General features: G+C 41.3%; 3 protein-coding genes across 6 annotated transcripts in view; 1 reads left to right on the top strand and 2 right to left on the bottom strand.

Moving 5' to 3' along the window:
* cfap126 (cilia and flagella associated protein 126) overlaps nucleotides 1-3,597 on the top strand; it is a 23,403-nt gene extending 19,806 nt beyond the window's left edge. The window contains exon 6 of one of the 2 annotated variants that reach the window (XM_061793193.1): nucleotides 3,461-3,597. In XM_061793193.1, coding sequence (XP_061649177.1) covers nucleotides 3,461-3,484 — 24 coding nt within the window. In that variant the 3' untranslated portion in view covers nucleotides 3,485-3,597. Of the gene's footprint in view, nucleotides 1-440; nucleotides 577-3,460 lie in introns of those variants that run through there. The other variant, XM_061793201.1, reaches the window with a different exon arrangement.
* The window catches only part of LOC133487109 (alpha-1,3-mannosyl-glycoprotein 4-beta-N-acetylglucosaminyltransferase C-like), a 13,755-nt gene extending 5,251 nt beyond the window's left edge, over nucleotides 1-8,504 (bottom strand). Inside the window, exons 1-4 of one of the 2 annotated variants that reach the window (XM_061793154.1) lie at nucleotides 7,454-8,504; nucleotides 6,670-6,773; nucleotides 6,406-6,556; nucleotides 3,455-3,709 (exon numbers count right to left, since the gene is read on the bottom strand). In XM_061793154.1, coding sequence (XP_061649138.1) covers nucleotides 3,455-3,709; nucleotides 6,406-6,556; nucleotides 6,670-6,759 — 496 coding nt within the window. In that variant the 5' untranslated portion in view covers nucleotides 6,760-6,773; nucleotides 7,454-8,504. Of the gene's footprint in view, nucleotides 1-3,454; nucleotides 3,710-4,163; nucleotides 4,366-6,405; nucleotides 6,557-6,669; nucleotides 6,774-7,453 lie in introns of those variants that run through there. The other variant, XM_061793164.1, reaches the window with a different exon arrangement.
* A 3,785-nt stretch (nucleotides 8,505-12,289) lies between these two features.
* Nucleotides 12,290-14,515, bottom strand: part of ap4b1 (adaptor related protein complex 4 subunit beta 1) — a 35,428-nt gene continuing 33,202 nt past the window's right edge. For both annotated transcript variants that reach the window (XM_061793109.1, XM_061793120.1), the window contains one exon: nucleotides 12,290-14,072. In XM_061793109.1, the coding sequence (XP_061649093.1) occupies nucleotides 13,573-14,072 (500 nt within the window). In that variant the 3' untranslated portion in view covers nucleotides 12,290-13,572. The remainder of the gene's footprint in view (nucleotides 14,073-14,515) is intronic.

Raw genomic sequence — 14,515 nt, forward strand, 5'->3', positions numbered from 1 at the left:
CATGTTAGTGGTAGCATCATGCTTTGGGTTTGTTTTGTACAGGTTAAAGGTCACATAGGTGGAAATTTTGTAATGTTATTATTATTATTATTGTGATTACAATTGTTATTTAACCAATTGTAATCACATAGGTGGAAGTTTTGTCATGATTTGCAGTCACGTCCATATACAGTATATTGGGACATCAACACAATTCTCATCTTTTTGGCTCTAAACACTAGCACAATGGATTTGAAATGAAACGCACATGATGTGCTTTAACTGCAGAGATTAAGCTTTAATTTGAGGTTATTTACATCCAAATATGATGAATGGTTTAGAAATTACAACCGTTTGTAGTATGTGCCGCCCACATTTTGGGGGACCAAAAGTAATGGGAAAAATGAACACTCACAATTCAAACTTTCACTTTTTAATACTTGGTTGCAAATCCTTTGCAGTCAATTACAACCTGAAGTGTGGAACACATAGACCTCCACCGGATCCTGGATTTCATCCCCGGTGATGCTCTGCCGGGCCTCTACTGCAACTGTCAAGTGAAATGCATGCTCAATCGGATTCCGGTCAGGTGATTGACTTGGCCATTGCAGAACACTTCTTTGCCTCCAAACACTCTTTGGTTGCTTTCACAGTATGCTTCGGGTCATTGTCCATGTGCACTGTGAAAGTCGGCACTGAAGAATGATTTCCCTGGTGAAGGAAAAAACCCTTCACAACAGTTGGCCAGATCAAGATGTAGTGACTCTGACCCAGTTGCCCCCCACCACCTTGATAAACTGCCTTCTTCCAAGCGGCCCTGCTGTGAGACTGCCCCAAGAAGACTCCTCGTGGACACTAAACTAATTAACATCTACCCTCGAAGTCTGAACTCCCAAGCATCAAAGGCCAGATGTTTCCACCGGACCACCTGTCTGTGAACAGGAGCAATTGCTGGACAAGGCAACACCCGCTGGCGTCAAGAGGAACTCCAAAGTCGATCCGGGGGGGGGACTCTCATTTGATGTTTAACCAAGGATAAATGTCTGTTTTGATGTTTCACAAACTCTGCATAAATTTTCCAAATGTATGCCTTGATTTCTGTGTCAGTGTGTCAACTTTACAAGTGCAATTGTGAGATTTTGAGAATTGTTTGTCTTGATTTGACTCCAAGCAGCATGAAATGTGATTTTAACCATAAGCAGTTGATTTCCCAAAACTGAAGTATAAACAGTCAGTCTGATATGCGTGACCTCTGAGTAAAGAGAGTACCAAGTTGGTTATTTTATATTAATATATGATTTGAAACCAATTTTATCAAATTTGCAGACATGATTCAAGCTGATGGGTGTGGTCTTCTCCATCCCTCTTCGACACGCCCCTGGGGTACTTAACCCTGGCGCTCATAAGTTTCTCTCTTGTGTTTTTCTCTCCTCTGAGTTCTTACGTCTTGTCTTGCTGGCAGCTCACCAGCCAGGCTGGCTTCGGCCACCCCTTCCCCCTTGGCTTTTCTTTGTTCGAGCACACGGCTCAGTAACCGCGAAGGCCGGGATGAGAACAGACTCGGCTTCCCAGCCTATCCGTGGGCCACCACTAGGCGATCAGGGCAGCTGCTACTAAGGTACCAGGTATGCTTCCAGCCCAGCGTGATCTCTCTGAATTGCCAGCGAGCCACATAAAAGGCAGGAAAAGAGACGGTCATACTCTCCCAAGGAGGCATGATAAACAACAATTTTTCGTCTTCCGCCTCTTTTGTTTTGTTTCATTTTTGTACATCTTTTTCTTCTGCAACAAAATTTGTCTTGTTGCTTCCTGAGATGCGCCCGGAGAGAGACCAACACCCACCAGCTTGAACCTACGCTCGTGAGTAGACATGGCAAGCTTTTGCCAGACGGTACAATATTAGTGCCTAATAATTCCGGAGAAATTACTAGCTTCAGACAAAATCTCAACTTTGTCGTCTCTCTCTCTCTCATCCGGAATGGATGCGTTAAACGCTCGCGTTTTCCACTTTGTCCAACACACGATGTTCTATTTCCCTTTTCGTGCGCCTATTTTCCTTCTTTTTATCATTATTAGTGTTATTTTCTTTCTTTAGTTAGACCACTTTGTGTTTCCCTCTTGATCCCTTGTAGATGTCATTAAATATTCTATAAACTTCCACTCTTGGTTGTATTTTGTGTGTGTTCTGAATTTAAGTAAGCCTCTGACATCAGGAACTCAAAATTTCATAGACTGACAAAAATGTTTCTCGTCACTTTCCCTAAATTTTATACGTATAAAAAGTGACGTGGTGCCCCTTTACTAGATAAAATAGTTTGATTTTAACGATCAAACTTATAATTACGCTAAACCGTAAGTAACGCAGGCGTCGCTTCTGGTTTATTCTTTTCTCCTAAATTCATTACATTTTTATTTAACCAATATACGCAACAAAGAACACTCTCCAGGAGGTAGGGGAATGTTAGTCAAAGACAACAATCAAGAGAAGACAACAAAGAATAGAATACAAAGGGTTCAAAACAAAATGTAAACCATTGGTGAGCCTCAAAAACACCCCAAAAAGGCCAGATTAGAGTTTGCCAAAAAACATTGAAAAAAAGCCTTTACAGTTCTGGACAGATGAGACTAGGATCAACTTGTACCAGAGTGATGGGAAAAGAAGAGTATGGAGAAGGAAAAGAACTGTTCATGATCCAAAACATAGTGAAGCATGGTGGTGGTAGTGTCACGGCCAGGAGGGCATGGATGGCTGCCAATGGAACTGGTTCTCTTTAATTTTTTGATGATGTGACTGCTGAGAAAAACAGCAGGATGAATTCTGAAGTGTTTCAGGCAATATTATCTGTTTATATTCAGCCAAATGACCTCATTGGACGACACTTTACAGTGCAGATGGACAATGACCCGAAGCATACTGTGAATGCCACCAGAATTATTAGGCAAACATGTGATTCCACTTCTTTATGCAATGGCCAAGTCAATCATCTGACCGAAATTCGATTGAGCATGCATTTCACTTGATGACAAAATTGAAGGTAAAATGCCCCAAGAACAAACAGGAACTGAAGACAGTTGCTGAATTAGATGTAAATACCCTCAAATTAGAGTTAAAACTCTTCAGTTAAAGAAAATCATGTTAGTTTCATTTCAAATCCATTTTACTGGGATTTAGAGCCAAAAAGATGACAATTCTGTTATGTCCCAATATTTATCCACCTGACTGTACTTTCTTTTCAGAATTTAAAGCCATAGAACTATAATGCTCTCAAGTACTAAAAACATGTTTTGTATGTCTACAATTGATATCTGTGATTGTATTGCGTTGTACAGTCTGGACCAGATAACAGGCCCTTATGAAACAATGAACTATATTAGTTCAGTCTCTAATAATATGTACATTCTATTACCGAAGCAAGATACAAGCTCCAAGCATTCCCCTTTGTCAATGAATTTTTGCAAAATGTTTGCGCTTAACCTGCAGTGGGTGGATACCATTCCTCAGTGACGTGAATGACCAACAGATGACCTTGCTCTAGCGCGGAGGAGAATTCTGATTTGAGTTTGGTCACTGTGGTCTTTCGCCAGCTGACATCAAAATCTGCGAGCAGGACTACAACCACCATGGAGGAGCGCTCTTCATGAGACGACTGGGAGAAGAGGGACACTAACGTGGGGATCAGATAGCTGCCCTTCTTCCTCTTTACTGAAGATAGTCCAATACATAGATACCCTGTTAAGGAGAAGGACATGAATCTTTTTAAATCACATCATACTGAATCGTATTACTAAAATAATGTCGAATAAAATACATTTTTCCATCTGAATTGATTATTCAACAATGAGGTAAGTGGTGGGAGTTACATTTATATGACACAGCTCAGAGATACATTGGCAAACATTTACCAGTAACGTTGTGATAAAGTCTGTCAGTAACAAATTGAACCACAGGACCCATCCATCCATTTTCCGTACCGCTTATCCTCACTTGGGTCGTGGGCGTGCTGGAGCCTATCCCAGCTATGTTCGGGCGAGAGGCGGAGTACAGCCTGAACTGGTCGCCAGCCAATCGCAGGGCACATATAGACAAACAACCATTCACACTCACATTCATACCTATGGACAATTTAGAGGCTTCAATTAACCTACGATGCATGTTTTTGGGATGTGGGAAGAAGCCGGAGTACCTGGAGAAAACCCACGCAGGCACGATGTGTACATGCAAACTCCACACAGGCGAGACCAGATTTGAATCCAGGACCTCAGAACTGGGAGGCAGATGTGCTAACCAGTCGTCCACCGTGCCGCCACCATAGGACCAATCAAACAGATTCCTCACCCAGGCAACCACCAAGAAGCCCTGGCTAGCATCAGCTGACACCACGCCAGCTAAAATGTTGAAATATTTAGCCTCAGATTGATTAATATTTGTATTTTTCCCTTTAAATTTAGTTTCTTTTACTATCCCTTCTCCACCATAAACATAAATGATTATATTATTATATATAAAATACAATTTGTATTACAATTATAGATAGATAGATCTATGCACATATGCACGCACACATACACACACAGCGGCTGAAATAAGTATTTAACACGTCACCATTTTTCTCATTAACTATATTTCCCAAGGTGCTATTGATGTGAAAATGTCACCAGATATTGTTAAAAACCCAAGTAATCCATACATACAAAAAGTCGAACAAATAAGCTCAGAAAATAAGTTGGGTGTAATAATGTGAATTGACCAAGGGAAAATGTATTGAACACGCCAACTGGTATTTATTTAATACTTTGTACAAAAGCCTTTGTTTGCAATGACAGCTTCAAGATGCCTCCTGTATGGAGAAACTAGTCGCAGGCATTGCTCTGGTGTGATTTTGGCCCGTTCCTCCACACAAGCAGTCTCTTTTATGAACCTTGAGTTTCAGTTCTTTTCATAGATGTTTGATTGGATTCAAGTCAGGTGATTGACTGAGCCATTCTAGCATCTTTATTTTTTTTTTGTTTGAAACCAATTGAGAGTCTCCTTGGCAGTATGTTTTGGATCATTATCCTGCTGAAATGTCCACCCTCGTTTCATTTTCATCATCCTTGTAGATGGCAGCAGATTTTTGTCAAGAATGTCTCGGTACATTTCCCCATTCATCCTTCCATCAATAATGTGAAGTTTACCAGTACCATTTGCTGAAAAGCAGCCCCACCCAATCATGTTCCCACTGCCAAACTTCACTGTTGGTCTGGTGTTTTTAGGGTGATGTGCAGTGCCATTTCTCCTCCGAACGTGGTGTGCATTATGGCATCCAAAGATTTAAATTTTGCTCTCATTAGACAAGACTATATTCTCCCATTATTTAACTGGCAAATGTTGTTCAGTACACTTTAAACAAGCTTTGACATGGTTTTTTTCTCAGCAGTGGGGTCTTGCGTGATGAGTGTGCTTACAGGCCATGGCGGTGGACTACATTACTCACTGTTCTCCTTGTGACAACAGAACCTGCTAATTCCAGGTCTTTTTGAAGCTCTCCACAGGTGATCCTTGGGTCTTGGACAACTCTTCTGATTATTCTTTGCACTCCTCTTGTCAGAAATCTTGCGAGGAGCACCTGATCGAGGCAAATTTATGGTGGTATGATTGGCTTTCCACTTACGTATTATGGCCCCAACCGTGCTCACTGGAACGTTCAGAAGCTTAGATATGCGCCTCTAACCAATGCCATTGTTATGTTTTTCAACAAGTACTTTGGGATGATCTTGAGACAGCTCTCTCCTCTTACCCATCATGAGATGTGTCTTGACTCACACCTTGGCAATGAGACCTTTTTGTAGGCCATCAATTAGGACTGAACCATCTGATATTCATTTGCACTGAAAAGGGGCTGGATTGCTGTGTGATTATTGATAGATTTTAGGTGTTGTCTTGCCTTTTTGCACCTCCCTTTCTTCATGTGTTCAATACTTTTTCCCTGTGTCATTTCACATTTTTACAAACAACTTAATTTCTGAGCTGATTTGTTCTACTTTCTTTGAGTGTATGGATTACTTGGGTTGTTCCTAACATCTAGTGAAATTTTCAGATCAATAGCACCTTTGGAAGTATATTTAGTGAGAAAAATTGGACGTGGACAATTATTTCAGCCACTGTATAAATATATATGTACACACATACTTACTTCAGCCGCTGTGTGTGTGCGTGTAGATGACCATTCAACAATCTGGCTTTAATCGTATGAGGCGACAAATGCAACACCCAAAGAAAAATGGAAATACCTCAAATAAATTGTACATAACTTCAAACTGGAGTGTGGTAAATGTGATGTGTGAGTGTATATTGTAGCTAACGTTGCACACCAGTAGGAAACACATCACTTCAGTGGTCTACGTATATACTCTTGTGATAGCTTCGAAGACATTAAACAAACTTACTAGATTGAGTGGATGGTACTCCTGCAAGTAGTTGATAGGTCACATTGAGAGGCAGGTAGTCTCCCTGTTCCACCCATGACTCCATACTGACCATCCTTTCTCCCTTCCATGTTAAGCTCACTGATGCTGGCTCCTCTAACTTTTTCAGGTCCTGACAAAGAAAGATTGCATTCATTTATTACCAACTTACAACATACTTTGTTACCATCTGAGCAGGTTATCTTCTGTGTGTGTGTTTGTGTGTGAGAGAGAGAGGGTACTCACAGTGTTGACTGAATGTCGAACAAAGTAGAAGCCCCCCGCAAGGAGCAGCAATAGCAACACTGCATGTTTCTTCTTTGAATGACGTCGCATTTCCTGTGGTATACCTACGAACACGCACGTGTACAGACACACAAAACAGTCATTGTGCAAATGTGGAACAAGGTCAGCACAACAGCTAAAATGAATATTTCAGCGCACTCAAGGGCAGGAACAGACCAGATTGTTCACAAGCCCAAACCACTAAAATTATGCAGGATAGAATAAAAATGTTTTTATTGTTGTTTTTTTCCATTTCCACTATTTGTTATGGGGAGAAAATGTTCATAAATGTAAACACCTTGAAGGATAACCAGCATCCCAAATTCATTTTGTTTGGTTTTAGGGTCACTATTTACATTTGACTGTGTTTTATTGTAATCTATCCAATTCTATTACGAGTAACACATACTCATAAATTCAAATTAGAACGATTTTAGCTCTTTTTTTTTTTAGATTTGTTCATGTGTAATACAGTTTGGAATATTGAGACGCTGTTCTGAAAACTGCTTTCTTTGTAGTTGGAAATCTTGCAATCGGTTTTTGAAGCTTTTAGTGCTACAAGTTAAGGATGTGTATAAACGGAAGAGAAAAAACCACAGACTGATAAAACCAAGTCTTAACCCCTAAAAGTGCTATATATATATATATATCCATATATGCACACATACACGTGACAACCTTCAAACGGCAAAGGAAATTCAAACAACAACATGCGTCATCAGAAGTTTAGGAATAAAATACATACGAGAAGGTGGCGTAAAGTTTCATTACCCTTCCTTATGATAGTAGGCAATGACCCCACCCCCAAAAATAAAAATAAAAGCGTTGCTAAAATCCAAGAAGTGTACAGTCACTTGCGTCATCAACTGGAGTTCCGCGCTTCGAGTCTTTCGCTGACAGTGGGAACTGGAGGAAGACATCAAGGTTACATCCTCACGGCCGGGGAACATGGAACCACTGACACCCACTCGGGATCGCAGTGGGACCGCCCTCGATGACACGCCGTGTGACGTCACGAAACACTCACAAGCGCCCGAAAGCTTTTCACGCTTCTTTTAATTACGATATAGTTCATTTTGACGGATTTATTTTAAGCCATTTCCAATGCCTGGAAAAAGTAATCATACCCCCTTCAACTGTTTTACATTTTGTGACCTTACAAACACAAACTTGAATGTATTGTGTAGGGATTTTATGTAATAGCCTAACAAAAAGTACAGGGCAGGACTGTGTTGTGGAATTTTAAGGGAATACGAATCTGAAAAGTGTGGTGTGGATTTGTATTCAGCCTCGCTGCCTCTGATACCCCTAAATACAATCTAGTACAGGGATGTCAAACTCATTTTTGTGGTGGGCCACATCGTAGGTACGGTTTACCTCGGAGGGCTATTATGAATGAACTAGGTATGGGTGAATACCGATACCGGCCTCATTTCAAGGTAGAGGGTAGATACAGATACTTTAGGCAAAAAAAAAAAAAAAAAATCTGACATAAAGTCCTACTCGGCAGTAGTTGGCTCTACACTGCGACCTTTGACACATTGGTGAATCATTATGTGGTTCAGAAAGAAAGATCTTTGTTCACCTTCATCTGTCATTGTGTGAATTGAAATTTTATATATCAAAAGTACTGGTCGTATAGGTATCGGTGAGTACTTAGGAGTGAATACTTGTACTGGTATCAGCCTGAAAACAAGTGGTATTGAACATCCTTACTATGAACCCATACAAATGTATGATCCCCAAATATTGTTGCACAGTTCCAACAAATTCAGGAGTCAGGAAAAAATATTTTATACATTTTCAGTAATACATTTTTAAAATTTATTTTAAAGGGGGATTGGTAAAAAAAAAAAAAAAAAAAAAGAAAAGAAAAAGAAATGCTTGCAATGTCTCAATCTGCAGTTTTGCTATTTTAGCAAGAGACGTGAAGTTGACGCATATGAATTGCTTTCGCAGGCCACATGAAATGAGTTTGCCACATGTGATCTAGTGCAATCAATTGCTTTCATAAGATACCTAATTAGTAAATAGAGTCCACCTGTGTTTCATTCATGCTCAGTATAAATACAGCAGCTCTCTGAAGGCCTCAGTGGTTTGTTAGGAAAGCACTAGTGTACAACAGCATCATGAAGACCAAGGAACTCACTAGACAGGTCGGGGATGAACCTGTGGAGAAGTTGAAAGCAGGGTTAGGTTATCAACAAATATCTCAAGCGGCATCGTTCAAGCCATCATCCTAAAATGGGAAATTGATGGCACAACTGCAAACCTACCAAAAGATGACGACCCTCCACCAAAACTGACAGAGCGAGCAAGGAGATCACTGGTCAGAGGAGCAGCCAAGAGGTCACTGGAGGAGCTGCAGAAATTCACAGCTCAGATGGGAGAATGTCCACAGGACAATTAGAAGTCATGTATGCCACAAATCCGGCCTTTATGGAAGAGTGACAAGAAGAAAGCATGTTGGAAAAAAAGGCAATTCAAGTCTCATTTGCAGTTTGCCACAACCCATGTAGGGAACACTGCAAACATGTGGAAAAAGGTGCTGTGATCAGATGAGACCAAAGTAAAATTTTGTGACCTGAATGCAAAGTGCTGTGTGGTGGAAAACTAACACTGCTCATCACTCCGAACACACCATCCCCACTGTGAAAATTCTGTGGGAAGACAGATGGAGCTAAATACATGGTAATCCTGGAAGAAAACCTACTGGAGGCTGCGAAAGACTTGAGATTGGGAAGTGGATTCATCCTACAGCAAGACAATGACCCCAAACATAAAGTCAAAGCTACAATGGAATTATTTTGATCACATAATATTCATTTGTTAGAATGGCCCAGTAAAGTCCAGACCTAAATCCCATGGAGCATCTGTGACAAGAATTGCTGTTTGCAGATACTCGCTATTCAATCTCGCTGAGTTTGAGCTATTTTTATTTATTTTTTTAAAGATATTTTGTTCAACCCATTTTTTTCAGTTATGAGGAAATCTCTTACCTTACTCACAGTTTTGGCTGTCATAAAAGCCTTTGTCTGAGCTGCTCCTGCTTCCTGGTGTGACATGTCTTAAAGGTGCCATATTTTACCAAACCAACTTTTTCTAGTATTTTTGATGTAACATTGGCTCTACGGTGCCTCAGTAAACGTGAAATACTGTGGGGCAAAAAAGTATTTAGTCAGCCACCAATTGTGCAAGTTCTCCCACTTTAAAAGATGAGAGAAGCCTGTAATTTTAATCATAGGTATACCTCACCTATGAGAGGCAAAATGAGAAAAAAATAAAATAAAATCCAGAAAATCACATCTGATTTTAAAGAATTTATTCGCCAATTATGGTGGAAAATCAGTATTTGGTCACTGACGAACAAGCAAGATTTCTGGCTCTCACAGACATGTAACTTTTTAAGAGGCTCCTCTGTACTCCACTAGTTACCTGTATTAATGGCACCTGTTTGAACTCATCAGTATAAAAGACACCTGTCCACAACCTCAAACAGTCACACTCCAAACTCCAATATGGCCAAGACCAAAGAGCTGTCAAAGGACATCAGAAGCAAAATCATAGACCTGCACCGGGCTGGGCAGACTGAATCTGCAATAGGTAAGCAGCTTGGTGTGAAGAAATCAACTGTGGGAGCAATTATTAGGAAATGGAAGACATACAAAACCACTGATAATCTGGGGCTCCACACAAGATCTCACCCTGTGGGGTCAAAATGATCACAAGAACGGTGAGCAAAAATCCCAGAACCACACGGGGTGACCTACTGAATGACCTGCAGCGAGCTGGGACCAAAGTAACAAAGTACGCCACCAGGGACTCAAATCCTGCAGTGCCAGACGTGTCCCCCTGCTTAAGATAGTACATGTCCAGGCCCGTCTGACGTTTGCTTGAGAGCATTTGGATGATCCAGAAGAGGGTTGGGAGAACGTCATAATGTCAGATGAAACTAAAATAGAACTTTTGGTAAAAACTCATCTTGTCGTGTTTAGAGGAGAAAGAATGCTGAGTTTCATCCAAAGAACACCATACCGACTGTGAAGCATGGGGGTGGAAACATCATGCTTTGAGGCTGTTTTTCTGCAAAGGGACCAGCACGATTGATCAGTGTATTGAGATTTTGAGTGAAAACCTCCTCCATCAGCAAGGGCATTGAAAATTAAACATGGCTGGGTCTTTCAGCATGACAATGACCCCAAACACACCGTCCGGACAACGAAGGAGTGGCTTCGTAAGAAGCATTTCAAGGTCCTGCAGTGGCCTAGGCACAGTCTCCAGATCTCAACTCTATAGAAAATCTTTGGAGGGAGTTGGAAGTCTGTGTTGCCCAGCAACAGCCCCGAAACATCACTGCTCTAGAGATTTGCAAAATACGAGCAATAGTGTGTGAAAACTTTTGACCTCTGTCATTGCCATCACAGGGTATATAACAAAGTATTGAGATGAACTTGTTATTGACCAAATACTTAATTTCCACCACAATGTGCTAATAAATTCTTTAAAAAACAGACAGTAATTTTGTGGGGGTTTCCCCCCCTCATCTTGTCTCATAGGTGAGGTATACCTATGATGAAAATTACTTCTCATCTTTTTAAGTGGGAGAACTTGCACAATTGGTGGCTGACTAAATACTTTTTTGCCCCACTGTATGAATTAAAATTCCTGAGTTCCAGACGTTTTTCTGCAGAGAGGCCTGAAATTAGGTCATTTGAATTTCTCGATCTTATCTACGTTACTAGCGAAGATCTCCGCCTACCTTTGCACTCCTGAGCCAGCGCTGTCAACATAACACGTGCACTCTCACAAGTGGGTCTTCTGCACGGAGGCAACCAACCAGAGGACAAAGCGGTTAGAAAACTGGGTCAAACAGAAATAGCTAGAGGGGCCTTTTCTGAACACTCGTATGAAAAAACCAAGGTGTTTTTTTTTTAATGAAATTGACACTTTTATACTAAGTCCATGTTAGATAGCCAAACTATGGGACCTTTAAAACAAAAAAAAGCTGATCGGGTTGGGAAAGGCGGCACGGTGGCCGACTGGTTAGAGCGTCAGCCTCACAGTTCTGAGGACCCGGGTTCTATCCCCGGTCCCGCCTGTGTGGAGTTTGCATGTTCTCCCCGTGCCTGCGTGGGTTTCCTCCGACATCCCAAAAACATGCATTAATTGGAGACTCTAAATTGCCCGTAGGTGTGAATGTGAGTGCGAATGGTTGTTTGTTTCTCTGTGCGCTGCGATTGGCTGGCAACCAGTTCAGGGTGTACCCCGCCTCCTGCCCGATGACAGCTGGGATAGGCTCCAGCACGCCCGCGACCCTAGTGAGGAGAAGCGGCTCAGAAAATGGATGGATGGATGGGTTGGAAAACCTTCAAAGTTAAGCTCCCCGACTCGATCAAGACTGCTCTCCACCCCCTGCTGCCGTTGAAGAATGTTTATTTTTGGGGTATTCATGGCTATTTTGCAAAGAAGGATGGACAAAAACAAGCAAGTTGGTAAAGACATACCCCAAAAGACTTGCAGCTCGGGTAATTGCAGCTAAAGGTGGCTTAAGCATTGACGCAAGGGGCTGAAAACAAATGCACACATTTTTCAGATTTTTATTTGCTTAAAATTTTGAAAACTAAAGTTTGTGTTTGTAAGGTGGCAAAATGTGAAAAAGTTCAAGGGGTATGAATACTTTTTTCAAGGCACTTACTGTACACATTACCCAGGACAGGCCTCCTTTACCACTTCATTAGAGATTTATACATGAGTATAACACGACCTGCTGACCTAAGGGCTGCATATGGGCTACTGTACAAGTGTTGCTTTTGAAGCTTTTTTTTTTTTTTTTTTAATTAAGATTTAAATTTTGACAGCATGGTGTGTAATGTCTGCCATACAGCTCTGAGGTCCTGCATTTGAATCTTGGCTCCAGCATTCCTGTGTGGAGTTTGCATGTTCTTTCTGTGGTTGCATGGCTTTTCCGTGTTTACTTTGGCTTCATCCACCATTCCAAAAATATGCATGTTAGATCCACTTAAGACTCTAAAGCAGGGGTGTCAAACTCATTTTTGTGTCGGGCCGCAATGTAGTTCTGATTTACCTCAGAGGGGCAATTAAAACAGTGATACCATATAAATGTTTAATCACCAATTCATATTATTACCATTACACAACAAATTGAGGGATAACTAGTTTTGAAATCAGAAGACAAGGATAATAGATTGTTTAAGTTACTGTAGAAGAAGTTGTTTGGTAACAGAAAAATGCAATATCTCAACATTATTGTTTATTATGATGACAATTTGGAATTTGGGTACAGATTTTAACAAAAAAATCACGCAAGTTGACAAGCATGATTTGCTTTCGCGGTCCACATAAAATGATGTGGTGGACCGCATCTGGCCTTGAGTTTGACAAGTTTGCTCTAAAGCGTCCATAGGTGTGAATGTAAGTGTGAATAGTTGGGCCCTATGATTAGCTGACCAGTCCGGTGTGTAACCCGACACTTAGCTAAAGCCAGCCTCGATGGGCTTCAAGAGGACAAGCGCTATGGAAAAGGGATGGATGGCTGGAAGTTTTATAGTTATAGCTGGGCAAATGTAATCAACAAGCTATTGCAGTTGACTAGAGGATGACCGGTGGGGCACATCTTTGACATGATCACAAGTCAATCGCAGGACAGACACAGAGACCGACAACCACCCACAGCTACAAGAGTCTTCAATTAACATTTCATACAGTAAATGTTTAGGGAGGAAGACGCGGTACCTGGAGAACCCACACAAGCACAGGAAGAACATGCAAAATCCACACAGAAAGCAACAAAATGTACACTCAACCTTTGTGTTGTGCCAACCTCTCATCCACTGTGCTGCACATTCATTCTCTCTCTGGAGACAGTGTATGCAGTACAGTGGTGAGTATGGCCAGACAACCCCTCAGAGCTTTGTCGTCTCTTGGTTGTTGCTTTAGAGTCACTTTTACTTCTGCTATTTGTCCATTGTCCGTCGCCAACTCACTGCTGTTCCTCCTTCCTAATGCGTCTTCATGATTTACCTGTCCCTCTGTTTGTCCTCCCACCACTGTTTTATTTGCATTCTCGCCATCTCTGGTGCCGTCCTGTGTACCTTCCTCCTCATTTCCCTTTCTAGTATAAAGTAACTCTCCCAGTATGAGTGTGCTGCAGGGAGGTGCTTCAGTGTGCGTGTACAAGTAGACCCTCCAGGGGAATACGTGAGGTGGCGTAAAGGCCAGTGTCTGGATGTTCACCAGCTGCATTGCAGCCTGAAAGCTTTGTGGCGAAGACTGAGTGACACTGCGACACTGGACATGTTCTGTCATACAAACACCATTCTCCTCTTCGTCAGCATGCTCAGCACCTAGCAGCAAAAAAAAAAAGAAAGAAATAAAAATAAAAGATTAGAAGCCCTTAAAAACCAAATACTGTAAAACGCAAACCAGTTTTCCCACGAAAGGTGGAAGACAAACTAAACATACAGTGTATAAAACAACGATTTCCGACTTTTGCAGAAGAGCTCTTTGTTAGAGAACAGAAGGATGTGCAAAAATTACTGAAACACTGAAAAGTTGGACATGTGCATTCAAAAGTTTAGAAAATTAGCTTTAGAAGTTATTGTGCATTTTAGGATCATCCTGAATTTTCCGATAGCTGAATAGCCCTACCTTTTTGTGAGTGTTCACCCACTAGCCGTAACATTAGGTACAAGTCGTCCCACACATAGCGGTTAACTATTCACAAATTTACCGATGAGTTTTTTTCCATGGAACCTATTCCCCGCTATTCACTGAAAAACTCACCTAA

Source organism: Phyllopteryx taeniolatus, chromosome 1 (assembly GCF_024500385.1).
Source record: "Phyllopteryx taeniolatus isolate TA_2022b chromosome 1, UOR_Ptae_1.2, whole genome shotgun sequence".
In the NCBI taxonomy this organism is placed as follows: domain Eukaryota; kingdom Metazoa; phylum Chordata; class Actinopteri; order Syngnathiformes; family Syngnathidae; genus Phyllopteryx; species Phyllopteryx taeniolatus.